Source organism: Hyperolius riggenbachi, chromosome 3 (genome assembly GCF_040937935.1).
Source record: "Hyperolius riggenbachi isolate aHypRig1 chromosome 3, aHypRig1.pri, whole genome shotgun sequence".
Lineage (NCBI taxonomy): Eukaryota > Metazoa > Chordata > Amphibia > Anura > Hyperoliidae > Hyperolius > Hyperolius riggenbachi.
The window spans coordinates 362,093,336-362,119,693 of record NC_090648.1 but is presented as its reverse complement, the minus strand read 5'-3'; the positions used below and the strand labels follow the sequence as shown (position 1 = coordinate 362,119,693).

Below are 26,358 nucleotides of genomic sequence, written 5' to 3'. Positions count from 1 at the left end.
GTCCTTGTGGGATTGAATAAGGTAAAGTCCAGTTCAAATGCAGGCATTGGTTTCAGAGTCCTTAAACAAAGCAAATTATGGAGGTCCATGTGCCCTGATCTCCTGGAGGGCAGTGTGTGAAGATCTTAGTCGATGGAATTTGGGAGACAAAGATGGTCCCTGAGGGATCAGACTTTTATAGAATCTCACTTGGTGGGTTGTCTGTTCCTAAAAACTGGGTGTATATACACCCTGGTGAGTGAGGTAGGCAAACCCTGTTACAAGCAAAAAAATGACATCATTTACCAATAACCTTCACCATTTCTGTCTGGATTGGCCCAAAGTGAGTCCAAGGGTAGATTTGTAACCTGCGGCCAATGCCAAATCAAATTACACTAAATATCAATGGGTTAATGTGTGGCCAGAAAACGCTGAATAACTTAATTTTCCTAGCAGCTAGAATGCTATAAGTTGGACGAGTTATTATGCTGATTTTTAGAAACCGGAAATATATTTGATTTCTGTCTGTGCAAGGAGTTTTGAATCAGGATGATACCATTTATAACTAACTTAGAGATGGGTAAACCGTGAGCTTTCGGCTTACAATCCTTCGTCGCACTGGTTCCTGACCAAAACTGAAAAACACAGCTTATACACACTGACATACAGAGGAGAAACATTCTTTAGCAAACATAAATGTAATTAGATGGCTTGACTGTTACTCTGGAAGCTTTTCCAGGCATCCTGGCTAAATTGATAAGATCAACAGTTCCCTCAACGTAACATAAAGTAGACTCTGGTGATGGGGAGACATCATAAATTCCGAGTTAAAATTGTAACTGCACTTGTAATTGTAATTGTTACATGCACCATTAATTCTAAGCTAAAGAGAATTGTGGCATTTGAAAATGAAACCAGCACATGAAAGCAAAGGAAATGAATAGTGCCAGTAAACACCATCTTACACAGCATATGACACAAAGAATGAATGAAAAGCTAGAAAAATTAAAAGAATTGTGGCATTTAATACCCATTGTACCAGCACAAAAAGTTAGAGTCCTTTTTAAACTATCTACTACTGTCTGTGATAACCCCATCTCAAATTTTTAATAAATGGGATTTTGGCATTGTTCTAATTCAAAGTTTTGGAGGGAAGTTTTTAAACTGCATTTGGGGACAGGCTATTGTTACCCATGAAAAGAACATTTGGCAACAGGTAAGTGTGAAGGAGCCACGTGTGAAGTGGGTGGGGGGACTCTGCTCTCATTCAGAGTAGGTGATGGGGAGAAAAAAAAAAAGTCTTACTTGTACTTATAAAAATGAGAAGGACAGTACCAGTGCTGGATCATACGAAAATCGTTGGTGATTACGCATGACTTTCCGTAGGGTTCATCACACCACTACAAAAAAAATTAGAGACAGAAATTGGGTCTGTGTTTGTTTTTTTTTTTTTTTTTTTGCAATCCAAACAATTGCCACTAGCTGCCCTGCACAGCTGGCACCCCTCCCTTTTAAAAATGTTTACTGTAACTTTAATCTTATCTGACTGTGGGGATGCTAGAATCCTTGGTAAAATGTCTTAAAAATGTTATTGAAAGCGAAAACTGTTAGGGTCCGTTTCCACTACACGCGGTGCGATGTGGTCACCTCAACACATTGCACCGCACCGCACCACACCGCAAGGAAAGTGCAACCTATTCATGTCAACGGAGTTGAAGTTTGAAGGCACTAAGCCAACCAATATAAGAACAATAATTCGTAATGTAAGCAATGGTACTACCATTCGCCGCTTGATTACATTATGTATTGTAATTATTGATTTAGTGGCCTTAAACCAACTGAATTAATGAACCAGAAACATTTTGCACGCAAAATTAACAAAGTAGTTAACACTTGTCTCTTCTTTTGAAACCCGCTGCTGGAGTCAGCAAATTACAAGCTATATTAGTTTCAGCACACTCAGTACCACTGGATACAACAGTAATGACAGTCCTGGTGAGTCCAGCTTATCTTATACCCCTCCAGTCCACTCCGGCTCCAGGATCCACTCACCTTAAAAAAAGCCCCCCTTAGGGTGAGGCTCTTCCTAGTTGGCGGTATTGCGCATCCATCCCTGATTTCACGCCCACGGGCTGGAGTAGAGGGGAGCCAGTCTTGGACAGGGCGGCTGGCCATGGGTGCCTCGCAGGAAGGAGGTACCGGATCATATTATACGTGGCACCTGGTCACCACCTAATCTCATTGCGCCCAATATCCCTGCGTTTACAGGGACTTCTGGTGTGTCAGTGCATACTGACAGTCCGTCACCAGTTGAGTTTTATCAGATATTTCTCACAGAGGAACTGATGCAGCATATAGTCGAGCAGACTAACTTGTATGTGCAACATTTTTTTTTTATTTAAACCCCAACTACTATATGGTGAAAAACATTTATTGGCCTGACACTGAGCATGGGAATAACTCAAAAGCCACAGCTCAAGTTGTATTAGTCAAAAGACCTATTTCACAATGCAGCCTTGTATCCATCTACAATGGTTAGGCAGAGGTATGAAGTGCTGTCAAAATGCATGTATAAGTTATGTGAGTGCGGCACTGCCTACACGTACGCCTTTAACATTTATAAAGGCAAAGACAGCTTATTAAAGCCAGCTGGGTGCCCACAATACATCAGCACCAGTGGGAAAAATGGTTGTGGAGCTTATCAAGCCACTTTTCCACTAAGGCTACAATCTGTATGTGGACAATTGTTACACCAGCATACCCTTGTTTCAATTCCTGTATTCAGCAGAGATTTGTGCTTGTGGGACAGTGAGGTCCACCCATTTATGCCTTCCACAACAGGTTACAAATAAAAAAATGCAGCCAGGAGAGACTTATAGCGTCAGAAGTGACGAGCTTCTTGCTTTAGGGCCCGTTTCCACTATCGCGAATCCGCATGCGGGCAACGCATGTGGATTCGCACAGTCAGTACAAGTGGATGGGACTGTTTCCACTTGTGCGTTTCCCCGCACGTTTTTCTGTGCAGAAAAAATCTGCAGGGTAGGGGCCTCAGAATTCGCCTGCGTGTGGAATGCAGGCGAATCGCACGCAATGTATTTAATAGGGAAATCGCATGCGTTTTCCCCATGCGTTTTTTGCCGCGATTTCGCATGCGATTTCGCATAGGTACCCATGTTAATTCACACAGGCAGTGACATGGTTAAAATCGCATACAGCCTTACCTATGCGAAATCGTGGCAAAAAACGCATGCGGAATCGCACCCGCATGCGATTTGCCTGCGGTGATTCGCCGGCGATTTCGTAACTCTATAGTGGAAACGGGCCCTTAAAGTTTAGAGACAAAAGGGACGTGATGATACTGTCAACTATCCACACCGAGGCCACGGTTCCTGTCATGTCAAGAGAACAGTCTGAAAAGCCAGAGGCACTTGCAGCTTACAACAAAAGAATGGGAGCAGTAGACTTGGCCGATATGGCCAAGATCGAAATGCTGGCTCCTTATTTCCTAAAAGAGAAAATGGAGGTCCTGGTATAAAAAGGTGCTGTTTTATTTGTTCCAGGTGGCAATGCATAATGCATATGTCATTTACAGTAAAACAGGCCAACAAGACACCTATTTTGAATTCCAGGTAAAAGTCCCCAAGTCTTTCATGTTCAACCCTGGCCAAATCGCACAACAACAAGCTACCATTAATTTGGAAAACACAATATGGCTTAGAGAATGACATTTGCCTGATTTAATCTCCCCAAATGAAATAAATAATAATTAAAAAAAAAACACAAGTTGATGCAGAGTATGTGTCAAACACTGGAGAAGGAGGGTGTCCAGGTTTTTTTTTACCCAGACCGCCCCTCCGCCCCAGCACTGTGACTGTGTGTGTTGCCGACTGCTTTAAGCCATCGATTATTATCCACACAGCCATCGATTATTAGACTTCATTTTTTTTTGGGGGGGGGGGGTTCCATTTCAACCTGGACATATTTTACTGGCATTTTCCACTTTATATATTTCCCCTGTATATTTATAGCACTTACTATCCCTCAAAGGATCTCGCATTTCGCCTACCACCAAGTTTCTGGGGTGTTGGAGGAAACTACATTTTTGGAGGAATCCGAAGAGCCCATCCAAGCTTAAAAATTGAACTTTGGACCCTGCTGCAAGGAGAGAGTGCTAGCCACATTATTCTGCAAACCATCTCCTATCTTCTGATCCTTGGATTTGCTTCAGCTTCTGAACCCTGGCTTCTGACATCTGGCTTTTCATCAATCTTGCTAGACCTCCAATGGTAAGTTCCAATGCATTTGTAATCACTATTAAGATAAGTAATATATTCAATGTAGCCATATTTTGCTTTGTTTTAACCATGAAAAATGTGGCAAAACATTTTCGAATGTTTTTAAGCTTGGACTCATGACAAATAACAAATAGGTACCGTAGATACAAACTTAATCCAACTTACAAAAAATATATAATTTTTAAATTATAATGACACTTTGGAAAATTTCAGTAACACTACATGAGCAGGTAGTTCATAAAACATCCACTTTTGAATAGCCCTGGTTATTAGTTTTCCATAATGGTGAAATTTGTGGCCTTTTTATGATGTCCAATCTCTTCTGGGGCTATGCAAACAAACAATGGCGCTGTAACAATTAGTTCCAAAAAAATAGGGCACCTTGGGTATAATGGATTGATGCACTAAGTTTGTTACTAAGTGAGGTATATGTTATATCATTTTAACCATGACAAGCTGTACAATACATTGTGGTATGTTTTAAAGCTTGGACTCATGTCACATAAAATAGGTAGGGACAAACTCAATTAAAAATAATACAAATTTAATTTTCAAAGTTATGATCAAATTTCAGCAAAACCGCATAAGTCCAAATGTTACGAAATACCAATATATGAGTGGCCCTGGGTCTCTAGTTTTCAGAATGGTGACATTTATGGTGTTTCTTGATTGTTCCGATGCTCCAGAAGCTTTGGTAAGAAAACATGACACTATTACTTTTGGTTTAAAAAAATGGCCTTGAAAAAGCCATTGGTGCTACTTGTGCTTAACAGTCTGCTGTATGCCCAAAAAGCCATCTAATTATGTTTATGGTGTATCATTTTAACCGTGATAAGCAATAGAATAGAATTTGGGATGTATTAGGCTGCGGGCTATGTCATGTGATTTTTTTTTTTTTTTGTAGAAAACTGAATCAAAAGCCGTAAAATCATTATTTTCATATACTTTGTACAAAGATAAAACACTTGTAAAAATTAAAAACCAAATGTGACAGAATAAAAAAAAAAAAAACATAAATAGTTACCTGAGGGACACAGCTTTCTAAATATGTATGCCACGAGAGTGTATTACTGTTATTTTTGCAAATAAGGGCTTGCAATTATCAGCAAGAAAACAAGAATCACAATATAGAAAAAATGCACCTTTATTTCCAAATAATATATTGCTGCTATACATTGTACTAGGAACATAATTTAGAAATTTGTGATAGCTGGGACAAATGGGCAAATAAAATGTGTGGGTTTGATCTATAGTAGCATTGAGTATTTTAAAACTATAGGGGATGCAATTGGAGAAATTAAGTATTTTTTCATTTGTTTCCCTTTTTTTCCTTATAAAATGCATAGAAATGCATAGAAAGTAAAGTAATTATTGAAAACCAGTATCGTCTCCAAAAAGCCTAATTTGTGGCAAAAAACAAGATATTGATCATTTAGGTATGATCAGTAGTGATAAGGTTATTGGCGAATGAATAGGAGGAGTGCTGACAGAAAAAATTGCTTTCGTCCTTAAGGTGAAAACAGATGCGGGCTGTGGTTAAAGCTGCTTCTCCCATTATTTTTATGGGGGAGGATTTGGTTATGACTTGAGGGGTGGGTGGATGCATTTCAGGGCACTGTGGGATGTACCCCAGATTCTATAGGTGTGGCTAACCTGCTACTCAATCTACCCTATACTAATCTATGGGATGGAGGGATAGACTAGATGTTCATTCTTCAGCAGAGAAGAAATGAGGAAAAGCTCAGAGAAGGGATCGCATGATGCTTGAATCCGAGAGTCCTGTAGGTGAGCATGAGGTAGCGAGGGCACTTTTATTTTATGTTGTGAACAGGGCCGGGCCGAGGCATAGGCTGGAGAGGCTCCAGCCTCAGGGCGCAGTGTAGGGGGGGGGGGCGCACAATTCATTCAGCTGTCATTCATAATTGTGTTTGAAGCAGAAAGAAATAAGAAAAGGGGATACATAGCAGTGACTGCAAGCCAGATAACTAGATATTAAGGTGTTGGGGAGGTTGTGGGCCCTGTGGCACCTCTTAGTTTAATAGCAATCAGTGTGTGACGGCTGGGGTGGCAGGGATGGAGGGGCGCACTTTGGTGTCTCAGCCTTGGGTGCGGGAGGACCTTGTCCCGCCTCTGGTTGTGAACAGCAGGTAGAAGGGATCCAACATGAGAGGAGGGGCGTAACTAGACTTAATAGGCCCCCCTGGAAAAATGATAGCATGGAGCCCCCTTTGTCCCAGCCTCTGGGTTCCCCTGCGATAACAGGGATTACTAGAATGGAGCTTTATTTTTCATCTACCCAGAACTATACACTTATAATATTCTGTATAATGCGTGACACAGTGGACAAAAAAACTTGATCTTAAAGCTCATAGAAAAGTCTGCGAAACCTTTAAATGACCTTAATTTTTTTTTTTAAGTGAATCCAATATCCAGTAGTTTGAGAGTGTCTTTTACCAGTTAGAACCACTTTTAGCTGGTTTATTGATAGCCCTCAAGTTAAGAAACCTCTAGTTTGTATGTTTTGTAGTCACTTAATGTGGAGTTTAAACTTGTTGAACTTGAAAGAATATGGTGTTGCATAAATAGTCACAATACAATCTCAGCCTGTACTGTCAGCTGTGTTTTGGTTTACTGGGATAGCTTTCTTATTGGTTGCTTTTCTTGTAGCACTGCCTCTCCGGGCTATAAATCTATCACAGTGTGTATATGATGCATCTGAAGTCTCAGTGCTGCAGAACAGGATACATCCCAGTCATTATGAGACAGGTTTGTCATTATAGTTATTTTATCAGATTTCTTAGCAGTAAAATTACACCAATGGGGTTTAGCAATGGCAGTGGGATAACGGGCATTAATCCCTTAAAGAGGAACTCCAGTGAAAATAATGTAATAAAAGTGCTTCATTTTTACAATAATTATGCAGAAATGATTCAGTCAGTATTTGCCCATTGTAAAATATTTTAAATCCCTGATTTACATTCTGACATTTATTACATGGTGACATTTTTACTGTTGGCAGGTGATGTAGCTGCTGCATGCTTTTTTGGCAGTTGGAAACAGCTGTAAACAGTTATTTCCCACAATGCAACAAGGTTCACAGACAGGAAACTGCCAAGAGTACGTACTCAGAATTTCTTTGTGGGAGGGGTTTTACCACAATATCAACCATACAGCGCCCCCTGAGGATCTGTTTGTGAAAAGGAATAGATTTCTCATGTAAAAGGGGGCATCAGCTACTGATTGGGATAAAGTTCAATTATTGGTCGGAGTTTCTCTTTAATCCCTTACCCTAAAACATTTATAAACCCCTTTTTGTGTATAGATGCTGTAGGGATTTGGATGATTATAGGTCTAAAGCTAGGTACAGACGTCAGATATGTCTTTGGAAAATGAAAGATCAAAGCTAATGTTTGTGAAAGTCCTTAAACAATAGAGATGAAAAAAAATATTTGTCTCTTGGTCTTTGAAATCCAAACTGTGGACAGCTTATGCGTGAAAAAGCAGGAAGAAAATGGACTGCAAAAGCATTTCTCTGGTCTTTTGCATGAATTGATCTTTTACATGTTTACAGCATCTTTAGAACAATCACTCTTTCAAAAGCTTAGTTACCCACGTTGCGATTTTCCCAGACAACCGACGATTTTTTTAGCGCCGAGCGGTCGTTTCCATGATATTGTAACATCCAGGTGCGTGACCATGAATACGTCGCTTAGCGTTATGCCGCAATAACGGGCGTCATGGCAGATCGGATTGCTAAGATCCCCGACGACTCCTGCGCAAAAAATGCCAAGATCTCGTGAAGTCTCGTTCGCTCCCGGTGTGTAGCGTCGCGTTTGGTTGTGCACACCTGCCGGCAGGAAGAGGCGTTGCTGACGACCGTCATCAAGGGGACGTCGCAGGACCCGTCGGTGAGTACGCAGCTAAACTCTCCTGCCAAACCTATGCGACAGATGGATTCTTCATCTGCCAAAGATTTCTATCTGACATCAGTACCCAGCTGTAGAAAACATTATAGTAAAACATGCTCATTAACACAGGGGACCTGATTTACTAAAGCTGAGTACACACATGAGATAAAAGACTTTGGAAACTGAAAGCTCAACAATAATCTGCAGATATTTGCAAAAGAAAGTTTACATTAGATACAGACAAGAGATTTATTTCTCAACCTGTCACATAAATTCCCGGGGATCTGATCTGCAGATGATTGTTCATTAAACTAGGTGTGTAAAAGATCACCAGATGTTTCTTAACTTTTGTGTGCTCACGCATGTATGAAAAAGGAGGTAAATATTCCATGAAAGCATTTTATTGGTCTTTTGCAGGAACTGATCCTTTGCATGTTTTCAGCATTGTTAGAACAATCAGTCTTTTAAACCTCCCTGACAAACCTATGTGGCAGATTATATCCTCAGTTTGGAAAGATTTTTATCTGATGTGTGTAGTAGGCATCTTAAGGTGCCCATACACTCGTCAGATTGGCAGCAGACAGATAAGAAATGCATCTGATGATCTATCTGATGCGTTTTTAGAACATTTTTTACCAGGATAGAATTCCAATAGATTTCAGTTTGAAATCTGTTGAAATTCGATCTGATGGCATTTTTTTGCCATCAGATTTCCATTAAGGCCAATGCAAACTGATAAGCAATCTCATCAGATCGACCTAAATTTTCCACCCTGCTAGTTCGATGGAAATCCATCGAAATCGATCGAAATCGGCCGTCGATCGGTCGATTGGCCAACCGATTTGCGATCGATCGATCGATCGATCGATCGCGATCGATCGGTCGGCCAGAAAATCGGCTGAGTGTATGGGCTGCTTAAGTGATCTAGCTAACTTGCTGGTAAGTAGTTAGAAGTTGTTATTCACCTGAATTATTTTTAAAACATAGTAAAAGTTTAGATATAATTGGATTGGTGTGTGTAGGCTTGTTTGTAGCTGCATGCTAAATCCACAGCAATAGTTTTTACTAAAATAATTCCAAGGCAGCCTAGGTTTATTAAAAAAAAGGTTCTCACTGCAGTCACCCAGAAATCGCACAACTGCAACGCATCCCCCCCGTCCCCCTCTCCCCCAGGTGGTCCTGGCTGAAGACTCCAATCTTCAATGCACAAATAAAAAAATAAAAAAATAAAAAAGCAGCCAGGGTTTGCTGGATCATGAAACATGCCCAATGTTCTATGTTCTCCACCTCTTTTGACATCGGATGTGATGGGAAGGGAAGTAAGGGAGATGTGAGAGCTAAGACAGCTGGCACACTTGCGGTGCAGTTCAGTGGGGGTTTCTAGGTCCATGGAGCGTGAAGTGAAAGGTGCCAGGACATCTGTGCCTATAGGCTCCTGTGAGGTAAATCTGGGCCTGAGTATGCATGCCTAGTACACTATCAGTAGCTGTGCACAGTGCAGTTTCTAAGATAAATTTTCTCCCAGGGCGAGTGTCACAAAAATACGCCCCCCCCCCCCCCCAACAATCATAGTACTTTGCGTGTGAGCTGTAGGGGATCTTAAAGATCTTATCCGTTGTGGCTGTCGCTCAAAAAATTTTACAGTTGTTGTAAAAATTAAAAAACTCTTATTGGTCTTTACAATTTGTAACTGGCTATACAACCTGTTTTTGAGGGCAGCCAAAACAGAGGTAGAGTTCAGAAATAAATAAAGCACCTACTAATCCAACAGGAGATAACATAGCAGATTGTCTAAGCGGGAATTAACCACTTCGGGACCAGCACCCTCTGCCCCCTTAAGGACCAGAGGGTGCTGGTCCAGTAAACCGCCGCTTCCCGACGAATCGACGCGAAAATCCACCGCTCCCGACGGTCACGCCGCTCTGTCCCCGCCGCAGGTTGCTCTCTCTGCCGTCGGTATGACGGCAGAGCGCTGTGCGCCGGTCAGGTGCCACTTTCATTGGCTCCTGACCCTGTCACTCAATGTAAGCCAATGGGCAGGGGCGTTTCTAGGGTCCTTGGAGATCGGGGGCACCTGTGGGCACCAGGTGGGGAGGGCAAAAATTGGGTGTGGCCATGAGGTGAGTGGGCGTGGCCACGGGTGGGGCCAAATGTACATGAACTTAGCAGCGGTGTAAGCTACAGATAACGGTCCTGCCCATCGAAATATTGAATGGAGCCCCCTGTCCTTTATTTAGATAATTTACAATCAGTATAGGCATAGATAAAAGATGTATACGCACATACAATTTTGATTGGTCAATCACTGACCCCCAATTTTACCACCCCCGTGCAGTAAGTGGGCCAACAGACAATGAATTTTATGAACAGAGCTAAAATTGGCTAATCAAAATTGTATGTGTGTACCAGGCTTTACAGCTAATACTGTACATACTGAAAGTAGCAGGGATCAGCATACAATACAGCTGGTTTACAATCAGTAAAGGCAAGTAACACCTTACATTGTACACACTGGAGGTAAATCAGCACACAGTGCAGGCACTAGAGAACAGCGTATACTGTACATACTGTAGGCAGCAGAATTCAGCACACTGCAGCTAGCGTGCCAAAAATATGAAGATCACTTTGTGCGGCGTGCTTATCGCGCCACACCGAAAAATGGGTGGGCCATGGACCAGAATAAAGGTGTGGTAATGGGTGGAGACAAATTTACATGAACCTAGCAATGGTGGGACATTAGATTATGGCAGTGGTGGCGAACCTTTTGGAGGCCGAGTGCCCAAACTGCAACCCAAAAGTCACTTATCTATCGCAAAGTGGCAACAGCAATTTAAACTAAATACTGTACAAACGTTTTAACTCATACATGAACATTATGGAAAATCCAAGTTGAAAATAAACTGTGAAGATAAACAATTTCATCCATCCTACTCCTGAAAAATGTATTCACGTTTTTAGAACCTCCTAGTTTTATTTTCTGTTTTAAAAAGCTAAAAAAGTAGGTTTAATGCTATTGTCTCATATGTTAAGGATTCAGCTTTTCCCATAGTCTCGCAGTTAGCAATCATGTGACCCCCAACAAGACAAATTCAGCAATCATGAGGCCCCCGACAAGACAAATTCAGCAATTGTGAGGCCCCCAACATGACAAATTCAGCAATCGTGAGGCCCATGACATGACAAATTCAGCAATCGTGAGGCCCCCAACATGACAAATTCAGCAATCATGAGGCCCCCAACATGACAAATTCAGCAATCATGAGGCCCCCAACAAATCATGAGGCCCCCAACAAGACAAATTCAGCAATCATGAGGCCTCCAACAAATCATGAGGCCCCCAACAAGACAAATTCAGCAATCATGAGGCCTCCAACAAATCATGAGGCTCCCAACAAGACAAATTCAGCAATCTTGAGGCCCCCAACAAATCATAAGGCTCCCAACAAGACATATTCAGCAGTCATGAGGCACATAAATAGACAGCATTTCACATAAATAGGCAGAATGCCCCCTTAATATGGTAGCCCCCCAAGTTAGGTAGTGAGTGACAGGGACCACCAGGTTAGCTAGTGAGTGATAGGCGCCTCCAGTTAGGTAGTGAGTGACAGGGACCCCGATAGTGAGTGACAGGCGCCTCCAGTTAGGTAGTGAGTGACAGGGACCCCGATAGTGAGTGACAGGCGCCTCCAGTTAGGTAGTGAGTGACAGGGACCCCGATAGTGAGTGACTGGGAGCCCCTTTAAGTAGTGAGTGAGTGACAGGGAGCCCCTTTAGGTAGTGAGTGAGTGACAGGGAGCCCCTTTAGGTAGTGAGTGAGTGACAGGGAGCCCCTTTAGGTAGTGAGTGAGTGCCAGGGAGCCCCTTTAGGTAGTGAGTGCCAGGGAGCCCCTTTAGGTAGTGAGTGAGTGACAGGGAGCCCCTTTAGGTATTGAGTGAGTGACAGGGAGCCCCTGTAGGCAGTGAGTGAGTGACAGGGAGGCCCTTTAGGTAGTGAGTGAGTGACAGGGAGCCCCTGTAGGCAGTGAGTGAGTGCCAGGGAGCCCCTTTAGGTAGTGAGTGCCAGGGAGCCCCTTTAGGTAGTGAGTGAGTGCCAGGGAGCCCCTTTAGGCAGTGAGTGAGTGCCAGGGAGCCCCTTTAGGTAGTGAGTGAGTGCCAGGGAGCCCCTTTAGGTAGTGAGTGAGTGAAAGGGAGCCCCCGACGCTCCCCCCTTACCTCGCACTCGCAGCCAGCAGACCTCAGGATCAGCGGCGACCCGACCAATACAAGCGGGCGCCGGACGCACCCGCTCTATATGCGGAAGTGATGTCACTTCCGCATATCAGTGCGGGCGCTGAGTCCTAGCGCCCGCACGATTGGTCGCCGCCTGATCGATGTCTGAGTGACGCGGCGGCGGCGGCTGGAGGGAGCAGCGGACAGAGGGGGTGCGCTGCGGCCAGGCGGCACCTATCAAAGACAGGCGCCTGGGTGCAATGCACCCGCCCAGGCGTGGCCCTGCGGGCACCACTGGGGGAGAGATCCGTGGCACCCCAGGACAGATTGGGGGCGCGTGCCCCCCAAAATAGGGCTAGCGACGCCCCTGCCAATGGGAACGGCTTACATGAATGACAGGACCAGGAGCCAATGAAAACTGCTCCTGCCCGGCTCACAGTGCTCTGCCGTCATAGAGGCGGCAGGGCAGCTCATTTCTGCGGAGACCGAGCGGCGGAGACAGGCGGGGGCGCGCAGTGAATGGGACGTAGAGTTTACGTCCGGTCAGAACCGCAGCGCCCCCTGCCCACCGTAGATTTATACTGCGTCGGTCCGCAGGTAGTTAAACTAACTCGCTACCAGCTTCAAAGTCATGGATCAAAGTCATGGATCATACACAGAAGATTATATAGCAGATAATGCCTGGTACACACCATGCAATTTCCCATCAGATTGACTGTCGAATCAATAATTTCCAATAGGTCCGATCTGATTTCCGATCATTTTTCCGATCAATTTTGTATAGAAGTGATTGGAAAATCGATCAGAAAAATGATCAGAAATAGGATCGGACTTGCCGGAAATAGTTGATTCAACTGTCAATCTAATGGGAAATTGCATGGAGTGTACCAGGCATTAGAGTACTACTCAGACCGGGGCAGAGAGGAGCATCCCCCACTCTTCCCACTGAGTGTCCACAACGGGAAGTAGATGGGGCTAGTGGGAGGTGGCAGAAAGTCACTGGGGCTACTGGGGGGGGGGGGGGGGTAGAAGGTCACTGGAGCTAGTGGGGGAGGAGAGAGGTCATTGGAGCTACGGGGGGGGGGGGTCACTGGGGCAACTGGGGTAGGCAAATGGCCACTAGAGCTAGTGGGGAAGAGAGGAGGTCACTGGGGCTAGTGGGGGGGGGGGGAGGCAGAAGGTTACTGGGGTAGAATTCCGCTGGAAGAGGGAGGAGGTTACTGGAGCTAGTGGGGGGAAGGAAGAGGTCACTGGGGCTAGCAGGGGCAGGACAAAGGTCACTGGGGCTACTGAGGGGAGGAAGAAGGTCACCAGAGCTAGCAGGGAAGGGAAAAGGTCACTGAAGACAGTGGAGGCAGGTAGATTCATACTTACTAAATTCTGGTTGCAGTTGTCCATTCCATCGCTGTCACAAGGGGGCAAGGCTTCCTCCAGGCAAGTCTTCCTCCTGCTACACAAAAACTCCTTAGTGCACAGGAGACTGGGGGTGACTACTGACTAGTGATGTCCGGTTCATGAGGGATTGGTTCATTTGAGCCGATTCTTTCATGTGAGCAGGGCCGGTTTAAGCAAAAATAGGGCCCGAGGGCAAAGTAAATCTGGGGGCTCCCCCAACAGATACCCCGGAACAAAGATTGGCATTAAAGTGAACCTCCGGACTAAAAATCAACTCAAATTGACTAAAAATCAAATTTTTAGCTGCACAGCAGAAAACTGCCCGAGCTTTTTCTCTCTGATGCTGTGCAAAGCATGATGGGATTTCTGATGTTGTTGTTCTCGTTCTGCTGTTTTGGTGCAATTTTTTTTTTTACATTTTTTCTTACATTTTTAATTTGACATTTGAAGCCTAGCGTGTGCAGCTGGGAGGGGTAATCAGGACACAGGACAGTTGGAACTGTCTCTCCTGCTCCTTGTCACCTCACTTTCAACCAAAAAGATGGCTCCCCCATGAATCACAAACATTTGCCTGTTCTTTTAAAACAGGGTGGGTAAGAGACTATATTACCTATCTATTCTAATTAACATAACTAATGTAACTTGATGACAGTATGTTTGTTTAGGCTGAAGTTCCCATTTAAGGGACCTTTTTTGCAGCTGGTATAGTCAGGGTGTGAAGCCCCAATCGGTCGGAGCTCCACATTCTGGCTATCCCAGCCTGCATGGGAGACAAGGGGTTAAAAAGTTTCAGGAGGGGGGACCCCATATAATTAAAAAAAAAAATTCCCTCACTCTAAACATAACATTTTTTGGGGGGAAAATAGGAAAACATGCCAGGGATCTTCATACAGCCATATTGCGGCTGTATAGCGATCCCTGGCCAAAGCGCTGCGGCTGCAGAGGAGTTTCCACCCCCTGAAAACCCCGTCAGGAAATGTATTGCTCTTTCTTTTGATACATGTAAAGTTACACTACCGTTAGGTTTGCTACTAAAAGTGACATTTACTGCATTTAAAAGTATACTTTTTTCCTTCGAAACTTTAATTGATTTTCTCAAAAACTATAAGGTTTTTTTGAAAAATTGTTTTTTCCTCTTATTCCCAATGATCTCCTTAACATATCCTGCAAATTTAGGGTTTCTTGCATTTAAGGTGGATTTGCTATTAACCGTTAAAGTCAGCAGGTTTTTAAATGTGTATTTTTTTTCCTTTGAAACTTTAAAATCGATTTTCCCAAACTATAAGGTCTTTTTGAATTTTTTTTTTCCTCTTGTAGCTACTGGGGGCCCCTACAGGCTCTGGGGCCCTGAGGCAATTGCCTCCTTTGCCTCAATGGTAGTGCTGGCCCTGCCTGTGAGTTAAGTGATCCGACTCATCACACTGAATTGAATCAGTTCAGTGGATGAGACAGGAACTGCAGCTGCACTGGGTCCTTTTCCACTGCATCACTACACAGAGAATTAAATGTGTGCATGAAACACCAAGTCAACACCTGACATAACTGGCTAAGCAAATTTGGCCTGATTGCCTATTCATGAGGCAATGCTCATGCAAATATGCATTTGCTTTCGCATGCCAACTAATGCAGGGTCCAAAACCAATGCCGCAAAGCGGTTGCCCTGCGGGAATTAGTTCATGCTACAATAGCACTATCCAGGAGCGCCACGAGGAGGCTTCCTAATGCCCCCATACAACTTCAGGGCTCACACTACCTGGAAAGAGCCATGTATTTGTTTTTTGACCCTGCATAGTTTGGCGTGTGAAAGCAAATGCATATTTTCATGAGCATTGCCTCATGAATAGCCAATTGAGCCAGATTTGCAGAGCCAGACTTGCTAGGGTTAAAACTTGGTGTTAGAGCACGCATACATTTTCCTCAGGTAAGCATCCTTTTCCACTGCAAAACGCAAAACTGAACAATTTTGATGTGCGTTTTTTATGCGTTTGCGTTTTTGACCAATTTTGATGTGTGTTTTTGTGCATTTTTTATGCGTTTGCGTTTTTCTGATTGGCAAGTGTTGTCTTGATTTTTGAAAATAGATACTAGTGGTTAAATCAATGCAAAACGCAAAGCATTTTTCATATGTTTTTCATGCGTTCCTATACTTAACATTAAAACGGGGTTCTGTGGTATTCTAAAACTCAAACAAGCTGACACTTACCTGGGGCTTTTATCAGCCCCCTGCAGCGGTAATGTCCCACGCCGTCCTCTTCCGATGCGCCGTTCCCTGCCGCCGGTCCCGGTGTAATCACGCAAGTTATTACACTGTGGCTGTGTGGCCGTGCGCATGCTCGCTCCCGCGTGCATCATCGGAGCCTACTGCGCAGTAAGCTCCCGATGACGCACGTGAGAGCAAGCATTATTTGCCTGTTTAGACAAATATTAAACCGAGACCAGCGGCAAGGAATGGGTGATCGGAAGAGGACGGCGTGGGACATTACAGCTGCAGGGGGCTGATCGAAGCCCCAGGTGAGTGTCAGCTTGTTTTAGTTTTAGAATACCACAGAACCACTTCAGCCCGCAGGTGTTTTCACCTTCAGGACGAAGGCAATTTTCCCCTGTCAGCGCTCCTCCCATTCATCCGCCAATACCTTTATCAATACTCACCACACGTAAATGATCTATACCTTTTTTTTACCACCAATTAGGCTTTCTTTGGGTGGTAAACTTTGCTATGAGTTATTTTATACTAAATGCATTTTAACCGGAATTAAAAAAATGGAAAAAAAAAATTATTTCTCAGTTTTCAGCCATTATAGTTTTAAAGTAAAACGTTCTACTGTGCATAAAACCCACACATTTTATTTGCCCATTTGTCCCGGTTATTGCAACGTTTAAAATATTTCCCTAGTACAATGTATGGCGCAAATATTTTATTTAGAAATAAAGGTGCATTTTTTTCAGTTTTGCGTCCATCACTAATTACAAGCCCATATGGGCTCAAGGTAATAAGGTGCATAGTAATATACTTTCACAACATACATACATATTTAAAAAGTTTAGTCCCTAAGGTAACTATTTATGAATTTTTTTAAACTCTAATTTTTTTTTATTTTTTTTTTAATGTGTTTTTATTTTTTTTAGTTAATGGGTGTAATGGGGAGTCGATCAGTTTTTATTTCGTGTGTATTGTAGGTGTTTTGTTTTTCCATTTGTACTTTAACTTTACTTTTTGACCACTAGGTGGCATTAAGCACTCTCCTGGAAGATACCAGGAAGTGTGAGATCTTTAGTTTGGTTCATGAATCAAATACCTCCTGTTTGGAAGCAAATGTTTCATTTTCAGGGAATGGTTTGCCTCGTGGAAATAATGGTTCCTCTTCAGCAATCGATTCTCTGTAATACCAGCAGGGAAGGAGTCACCTGCACGCTGATATGCGTGCACAAGGGCAGCAGCACTGCTGGACGGATATATTAGTCCAGATTGCCTTCGAGTGGCGATTTTTGGACAAATATATCCCTCCAGATTGGCTTAAGTGGTTAAGGCCCCATTCACACTTGAGCGGGAATCGAGCGATTCCCGCTCAGCGCAAAACGCTAGTGGTTTTTAAAAAACGCTAGCCCATGTAAGCCTATGGCTTAGTGTTAACGCTAACCGCAAACACGTAACATGCAGCGTTTTGCTGAAGATTCGCGATTAGAATGCATAGCACCACTAATCGGGATTGCTCCCAAAACCTAGTGTCCGAAAAATCACTCCCGCAAAACGCTAGCGGTAATCTCGAGTGTTTTGCGCTTTTAGATGTGAATGGGGCCTCAGAATCCACAAATGCATGCGTTTTGCGTTTTTGGCAAAAACGCAGCTAGTGAAAAAGGGCCCACACACACACAGCTGAAGGAGAAGGAGCCAGCAGGAGGAATAATAGATGTCTGCGCCAATTAGCAGGGGAGAGTAGTGACTAGCAATGAGTTACTGCTAGGCACACCCTCCCCAGTGAAATGAATCAAATGATTCGGTTCATGATCCGGCTCTTTTTAATGAATTGAATCAAAATTAATTGATACATTGAAAAGAGCCGGACTTCCCATCACTAGGGGTGACCTCTCCCCCATGCAGGGGGGCGGAGCTTCCTCTGGACAGGAGATGGGGCTTCCTCTAGGCACACTTCCATTTTCCAGACACATGCTCCAACCTAAATGAGCTTCCACAGGCTGCAGATGGACTTTCCTGCACGTGGATGGCAGGGCTCACATTAGCCAGCCACCCTATCATCCGAGTCCCATGTGGGGTGTGTGGCTTCTATGATTGGGGGTGGGGCTTGTGGCGGCCGAGAAACCTCTCCCAAGTGTCTCAGATGGGGGCAGCTGCATGTAGTCCTGAAGGACTGCGACCCCAGCACAATCAACCTCGGCTGCCTGTCAGTTCATTCTGCCCCAGTCCCCACCACACGCAGGAACACAGCAGCCAACTCCTTGCGTGCCCTGATGGCTGCTACAGTGCCGCTGCAGGGTGTCAGTGTCACCACGTGGTGGTCATGTGGTGATTACTTGTTGTCGGCTGCCAAGGCAACAGGATGCCCAGGAGGAGTCAGCCAAGAGAGAGTGGTGATCGTAGAGCTGCTTTTCTTAACTCTATAGCGCACGTCACCCTCTCTCTCCCGTCCTTCAGCCTGCGCCCCCCTTCTCCTTGTGCGGCACTGCGCCCCCTGCAATGGCACTGTCCGCACGCCTGTAGAAACGGGCCTGGCTGTGCACATTCGGGCAGGAGTGCAAAATTACAAGCAAGGTGAATGGACAGAGCATGCACTTCTTTTTTCCTCGAGTTTGACCCACTGCACACTACAACAGAGGGGGACATCAAAATGAGAAAAATAAAAAAAAATAAAGAATAAAATGTACAATAGTACACTCTTCCCACCTCCCCCAAACCAGAACAAAAAAAAGTGATGTATGTGGGTAGGATTGTCCACCCAAAACTCCACTTTCATTACCCCTTCTCTTCACACACATTTCTTTTGGTACTCCCCAACCCTCCCCTCCCCTTATGTTACATATTGAAATGTCCTCCACAATTTCCTCCCCCCCCCCCCTTCCCTCTTCCACACAAACGTCCTCCTACTTTCCTTACTGGTAGTATCTGGTGCTCCCCTTTCCTTACAACAGGTCCTGGATGACTAGTGGTCCCCCCATCCCCCCACAGTATTCCTTGGTAATCTAGTGCCCCATCCCCTTAACGCTTCCCTGGTGGTCTAAAGAGCCCCATTCATATTGCTTTCATAGTTGTCTAGTGGATTCCAATCCAGCTGCCCTGGTGGTTTTCTGGTTTACCCTCCCCTTTTCAGTCAGCCCTGGTGGTCTTGTGGTCTCCTCATCCCCATATTCCTTCCCTGGTGGTCCAGTGGTCTCTCCTCTCCATATTACTTCCCTGGTGCTCCATCGGCCCATATAGCTTCCCTTGTGCTCTAATGTCCCAGCCCCCCCCCCCCTATATAGTTACCATTGTGGTCTACCGGACTCCCATATAGGTTTCCTTGATGGTCTGGTGGTCCCTTCTGTCCAGCTTCCCTGGTGGTCAAATTGTCCCCCCCACCTACATTGATTTTCTGGTGGTCAATTGCCCCCCTCGCATTGCTTCCCTGGTGGTCTAGTGGCCTCCCTCCTCATATTGCTTCTTTGGTGGTTTAGTGCCCCCGAATTGCTTCCCTGGTGGTCTTGTGTCCCCCTCCCACCGTATATCGCTTCCCTGGTGGTCTCGTACCATGCTCCTCACATTACTTTCGTGGTGGGCTATTGCACAGATATTGCTTCTCTGGTGGTCTAGTTATCCCCTCCTAACATTGCTTCCCTGATGTCTCGTTCCACCCGCCCTCACATGCCCTTTTTCACTTCCCTGGTTGTCTAGTGCCCCCCAAATTGCTTCCCTGGTGGCCTTGTTCCCCCTTCCCCATGTTGCTTCCCTGGGGGCCCTAGGAGAGAGAGGGTAGAGAAAAGTCAGTCCTACCTCTAGCAAATAGCTGAACTAGTGAACCCTTGTGTGGGTCCAAACTACTTAACCACCCAGAAGTTCAACAGGGCCCACTGGAGAATTCTCTAGCCCTCTGGCGGCCCACTCTGACCCTGTTGATGCAGTAAGGACATCTAAGCCTTGTTGCTGTGCTTAGCACTGCCATTTTGTGAGACATTTTACACTGCAGTCATCTGAGCCTGTTTGTAGAGCATCATTCAATTTGAGTACTTGTAAACAATTGATTGTGTTTGTATAAATGTATTCTAATATAATGTCTTGTTGTACAGTAGCACCCAGTTGATATAAACATTAACCATGCTGAATACCATATGTCTGCAGAAGTGTACCTGGGAGAGTTGATGAAGTTTTAAATCCAAACGCACAACTAGGAGTATTTCCCCATGCTGGCAAACTTGATTCATATGACTCCACATAAATTGATAGTACATTTATCCATACTATAAACACCCATGACATTTGACTTCTGCTGTGACATGACTCAGTTGTCACGTGGCACTAAAAGTCAGAGAAATTGTACTGTAGCATATAATTATATGAAGAAAATTATAGGCACTAGCACCTCATTCTTCCAGTCATGTTTAAGTAAAGGGAAAAAAGCTATATACTTCTGATAGGTGGTACATAGTGTGCATTGTGCAATTAGTGCAACCTGCGTTATATAGGTAATGCATACATTGCCAGGGTGGTACCTGGGCAACGCATGCGCTACCTAGGTAGTGCGAATCACATTAGTTGTGCAATGCACACTATTTACTTGTTGGGAGTACAGGTAAAATTGCTATGCGATCTCTGCGCATGACCATTTTACCACTGCATAGCGAATATGCCCCAGTATAACTTCACTGTTCTTGGCTCACATTCCTGTTACTAAATTGCCTCTGTGATACATATTATCATATTATTCTAAAACAAGGTTTTTGTTATTTTAGAATGATGACTCAGGGGACTCTGTGGATACATCCCCAGAGTTTAATGAACAGCAGGAATCCAATTCATTTGGATATATGCATGTAAAGCTTGAAGAACATGTCCAACAAAAACGTGACACCAAAGAACTCGTCACAGAGAAAGCCAGAGAGATCTGCAAAGGTGGCCCAAAGTTGATTGTACGCTTTTTCCTGACGCTCTTCCCAGTATTCAGATGGCTTCCCTCTTACAAGATCAAGAAGTACCTGCCTGGAGACATCACATCTGGTATTATAGTTGGTATTGTCACAATACCACAGTCGATTGCTTACTCTCTGTTAGCCAGTCAAGACCCCATATATGGATTGTACACCAATTTCTTCTGCTGCATCATCTATTTCTTAACAGCAACATCACGCCATAATTGTGTTGGGACATATGGCGTATTGTGCCTAATGATTGGTGATGCAGTGAACAAGCAGTTGAAAGCAGCTGGATTCACAGATGACAGTACCACTGCAATAGTTAATTCAACACTGACCAATGGGACCATTTGTGGAAAAGGCTGCTATGCCATTACTGTAGCAGCATCACTGACCTTCATTGTCGGTGTCTACCAGGTAAATTTGTACTAGTTATGCTATGTTGGTATACTACATAGCACAGCATTTTCTTCCATCACACTGTGTAATGTAACAATATTACTTTATGCCTAAAATCACTGAAGCTAACTATGCTGGTGGACTCCTACAGCTACCTCTGGCTACCCATGGTTCTTATCTAGTTAGCTATACTGGGGGGATATCTCTGGCTATCTATACTGTGGTGTCCCTATTGCTACTTTTACTGAGGGAGCTACTTATACTTGGAGTAGAACTCTAAATACCCATACTGGGGGTGCTCATCTGGCTACGTATACTGAGGTTTCCTCAGGGAACTTTGCAATGGATAATCAAAAAACCTTCTGCAGGGCTTGATTGGCAGCCCCCCACTGACTGAAAAAGGATCAGTGCTTTATCAGACTTGCTAACATTTATGGGAAACATTTTCAGACCCTTTCAATATGAATATGACTTCCATTGTCAATTTCAGCAAGCAGGATCTGCATTTTCAATGGTTTATTGAAGTTCAAGCCACCTTTAATAGCTTTGAACATTGTTATACTTCCATTCCAGTCCTTGGGTATGCTGAGCCTACTCTGCAACTAGCCCTAGAGGTGGATCATTTTGAGATGGAGATTGAAGCTGTTTTGCATTAACTTCCATTGGAAAGTTCCTTTGGGACTCACAGCAAAATAAAACTCCTTTAGTCCAGCACTAGAGGGCATCTGGAGGTTGCTCTTCGAGGGGGGGGGGGGGGGCTTAGGGGCAATCTTGCACTCACCAGCACCATGATCCAGTGGACTGCTCTGGTTTCAGGGCATCTTATATCGTCCTCAGATGTCTGCCAAGATATTGTGGACACTGGCTCTCCACTCTTTGAGCAGACACACTTCTAGGGAGCACGAGAATGACACATCTGCCTCTTGGTGTAGAGGGCAGGGCCACAGCACTGGCATGATGGCCAGGGTTATTTAAACCCTGCAAAGGACAAGAATTACCTGGTGTCTATCTGGATTTCAGAAATTATAGCTTTTTTTATTTAAAGTACCGTAGCATAAAAAAATTAAAATCCTGGTTAAACAGCACTCAGTCCTGCTTGCTTACTGCACAGTTTCAGCATATCCTTGTTGATCTGCTATGTTGGTTTGTCAGTGGCATCAACTTGTCCACTCCAGTTCCATCAATTCAGGCCAGCCCATCCAGCTAATCTCTACAGCCAAGTCCTGCCATTCTCTTATGTCAGCCCTGCCAGTCCCTTCTGCCCAGTCGTGCCAATCCCATCTCTGAGCCCTGCCAGTCCCTCCTATCTAGTCAATCATGCCAGTCTAATTTCTCCGGTCAGTCTTGCCAGACCCTCCTGACCAGTCTTGCCAGTCCTTTCTGTCAGCCTTGCCAGTCCTTGTTTAAAGCGAACCAGTCAGAAAAAAAATGACTTTTACTCACCTGGGGCTTCCAATAGCCCCCTGCAGCTGTCCGGTGCCCTCGCCGTGTCCCTCTGATCCTCGGGTCCCCGCCGGCAGCCACTTCCGGTTTCGCCGTCAGGAGCCGACGGGCTGGGAATGCGAGTGATTCTTCGCGTTCCCAGCCACAATATCTCCCCCTATGCTGTGCTGCTATTGCGGCAAGTAATTTCCAGTTACTCACAGTTTTATTCCCCCCCCCACACACACACACACACACCATTGTGTTCAATTACTGCCACCCCCTCCCCATTCCTTTTCCCCGCCCATGTCATAGTTGGAATATTTGATATGCAGGTTTTTCATCTGCACCATCTGTTTATTATACATCACTGCATAATTTGTTGGAACATTCTGAATAAAAGTTAATAGAAATATGAATAGGGTTGTTTTCTTTTGTCTTCTAGATTGCTATGGGAATCTTTCAGCTGGGATTTATTTCCATGTATCTTTCAGAGCCATTGCTTAGTGGCTTTGTCACTGGTTCATCTCTGACCATTCTGACCTCACAGATGAAGTATCTCCTGGGCTTGAAGATCCCTCGCCGAGATGGAGCTGGAGCTTTGGTTCTTACCTGGATTGACATCTTTGCAAATATAACTCGTACTAATATCTGTGATTTAGTAACTAGCATTGTTGCATTTACCATGATTATCCCTGTAAAAGAGATCAATGATCGATTCAAGAGTAAGATGAAAGTTCCATTTCCTATAGAATTAATAGTAATCATTGTGGCCACATTGGTGTCTCATTACTTTAATTTTGATACCAAATATAAATCCTCAGTATGTGGTACAATTCCCACTGGATTCCAGATCCCAAAAGCCCCAACCTGGAGCATAATCCCCAGTATAGCTGCTGATGCAGTGCCAATAGCAATAATTGGATTTGCAATGACTGTATCTCTTGCTGAAATATTTGCCAAAAAGCATGGTTACACGATCAGCACCAATCAGGAGATGTTAGCTATAGGAATGTGTAATCTGATTCCATCTTTCTTCTCCTGTTTCTCCAATTGTGCTGCTCTAGCCAAGAGTCTTCTAAGAGAATCTACAGGAGCCAACACTCAGCTCACTGGTATCATCAGCTCTGCTGTGCTCCTGCTGGTACTCCTTGCCATTGCCCCTCTCTTCTATTCCCTTCAAAACAGCGTTTTAGGCGTCATTACAATAACCAGTCTCCGAGGAGCACTGAGGAAATTTGCTGATACTCCTAAGATGTGGCGTATTAGTAAAATTGATACAGTGGTTTGGTGGGTCAGTATGTTGGCTTCTTCTTTGATTTCAACTGAGATTGGGTTGTTGGTGGCAGTTTGCTTCTCCATGCTATGTGTGATCATCCGTACTCAAAGGCCAAGGGCCACACTTTTAGGTAAAGTTAGCGGAACAGAGATTTATGAAGACCACTTCACTTATAAAGAGCTAAACATCATCCCTCATGTTAAGATTTTCCGATTTGATGCCTCTCTCTACTATGCCAACAAAGATTACTTTAGAAACTCTCTCTATAGCAAAACTGGCATCAACCCAACTACAGTGTCTGCACTGCAAAGGAAGGCTAGGAAAGAAGAGGAAGCTGCATCAAATGAGACAAGGAACAGATTCATTGCTAGATTTAACATAATAAAAACGGAAAGGATCAAAACCACTAAGACCACCGTTCCACAGCTGGACATTCATTCACTTATTATTGATTGTGGTGCCATGCAGTTTATAGATACCGTTGGGCTTGGTGTTCTGAAAGAGGTCCGCAGTGACTTTGAAGAGATAGGAGTACAGGTGTTTCTTGTGAACTGTAACCCATCAGTGCGTCGTTCCCTTCATGATGGAGGATATTTCAGCAACACAGGTGGAGACCTAGAGATGCTTGCCTTTCACAGTGTGCACGATGCAGTGACATTTGCTGAGAGAAAGTTCAAAGAAAAACAGAGGGAAATTCAGTTGAGGGATGCTGCTTTCTCATTTGATCCAGATCAAGCTATTAGTGATGATCTCAGGAACTAAAAAAAAGGCAGGAGTTTGGAAGTCCATTAATGTGTCTTGTTTAGTAGAAACCATTAGTATATACTAATATCAAATAATAATTACTACTTTCTTACATTTTGGTATTAAATATATTATAAATGGTACAGTGCAATGGCAGACAACCAGTAAAAATAAATGGCTAGCTGAGATACACTATTGCTATGTAAAAACCATATTCCAGTTCAAAGAGCTTAATTTTTTTTCATTGTTTTTATCAGGTTCCTCCTGCTGTCTTCCTTTCTCTGGGATTTCTCTGGAAGTCCACAGACTTCCCTAGATTTTTATGTAAAACTTTTTACTGACTTCCTGTGAGGACAGGAAATGAAGGAAATTCTCCCAAGTACAGACACAGGCTGCATTAAACTTCAAAAGCTTTCTTAACTCACTTCCACAGTATTAGTATACACAACTTTTGTTATTACAACATGAGTTTATAGGGTGAAATGGTACTTGTAATATTTCTGTCGAAATTTTTTTTACGTAATTCAGCTGAAAATCTGTTTTTGTAAAAAACGTTATATGCATTAAAAATACACTTGTTTTATATTTCTTTACTATCCTAATAAAGGTAAACGTAAAATAATACATGCCTCTTATGAACTCATGTATTTTTTTATATACATTGGCGTAACTACAATTCATGAGGCCCCCCAGCATAACTTTGATGCCCCCTCAATGTTCACACCTTTTCCCTTGCTTCCCCTTGGTGCCCTTCTCTGCCTTGGGGCCCATCTCACAAGGGTCATAAAACAAGTGTGGCCATCATGTTGTTCACACCCTTAACAAATGTGGCCACAAAAACACCTGACCTGGCATATAGGCCGTAATGTGAATTAAGGCTATAGCAGTGCTTAGTCAGTAATTTGGGCGCCATCAAGAGCCAGAGCCCAAATTACAATGAAAAAAGCATCTACCCCAGAGTCCACGGTGGCTGGAAGGGGAAATAATAATCATACCTCCCAACTTTTTGAGATCAGAAAGAGAGACACTTAAGCCACACCCCTACCACACCCCTACCACACCCCTAACCACGCCCCGGACAGACCCCTAGTCACTCATACTATAAAGATTTCATAAGAAATGTATGTTGTTTTATAATTCAAACCACACTGGTCCTTTCTATGCTGGTTCATTTTCCTTCATATCAACACATGAAAATAAGAAATATATCAATTTAACCTCCTTGCCGGTTATCCCGACTTTGCTAGCTGCGTGTAACTTACGATCGCCGCCGCTCCGCGCCAATTCGCCGCAACCCGCCGCATCAGAGGGTGCCCCCCCCGAGACCCGTGCGCTGCCTGTCCAATCAGTGCCAGGCAGCGTCGAGGGGTGGTTCCAGACTCCCTGTGACGTCACGACGTCGATGACGTCATCGCGCCCGTCGCCATGGCGACGGGGGAAGCCCTCATGGAAATCCCGTTCAGAACGGGATTTCCAGATGGGTATATGCGCCGGCGGCGATCGGCGCATTCGGGGGGACGCCGCAGGGAGGGGGGAAGCATGTAGCTAGCGCTAGGCTAGCTACATGCTAAACAAAAAAGAATAATGCAAAAAAACACCCTCCCTGCCG

The 26,358-nt window shown here is 44.2% G+C and overlaps 1 protein-coding gene across 1 annotated transcript; it reads left to right on the top strand.

Moving 5' to 3' along the window:
• The first annotated feature begins 4,180 nt into the window (after window positions 1-4,180).
• LOC137561559 (sulfate transporter-like) lies at window positions 4,181-25,371 on the top strand. The gene is made up of 4 exons (XM_068272873.1): window positions 4,181-4,265; window positions 6,942-7,040; window positions 20,726-21,322; window positions 23,172-25,371. Exons 2-4 carry the CDS (start codon window positions 6,981-6,983, stop codon window positions 24,765-24,767), a joined length of 2,253 nt encoding a protein of 750 aa, XP_068128974.1. The 5' UTR covers window positions 4,181-4,265; window positions 6,942-6,980; the 3' UTR covers window positions 24,768-25,371.
• The last annotated feature ends 987 nt before the right edge of the window (window positions 25,372-26,358 follow it).

Bases quoted from the DNA above. Each gene is read 5' to 3' on its own strand.
- LOC137561559 (XM_068272873.1), top strand. From the start codon at position 6,981: ATGATGCATCTGAAGTCTCAGTGCTGCAGAACAGGATACATCCCAGTC. The intron at 7,041-20,725 runs GTTTGTCATTAT...TTGTTATTTTAG, and splicing joins TCCCAGTCATTATGAGACAG to AATGATGACTCAGGGGACTC. The intron at 21,323-23,171 runs GTAAATTTGTAC...TTTGTCTTCTAG, and splicing joins TCATTGTCGGTGTCTACCAG to ATTGCTATGGGAATCTTTCA.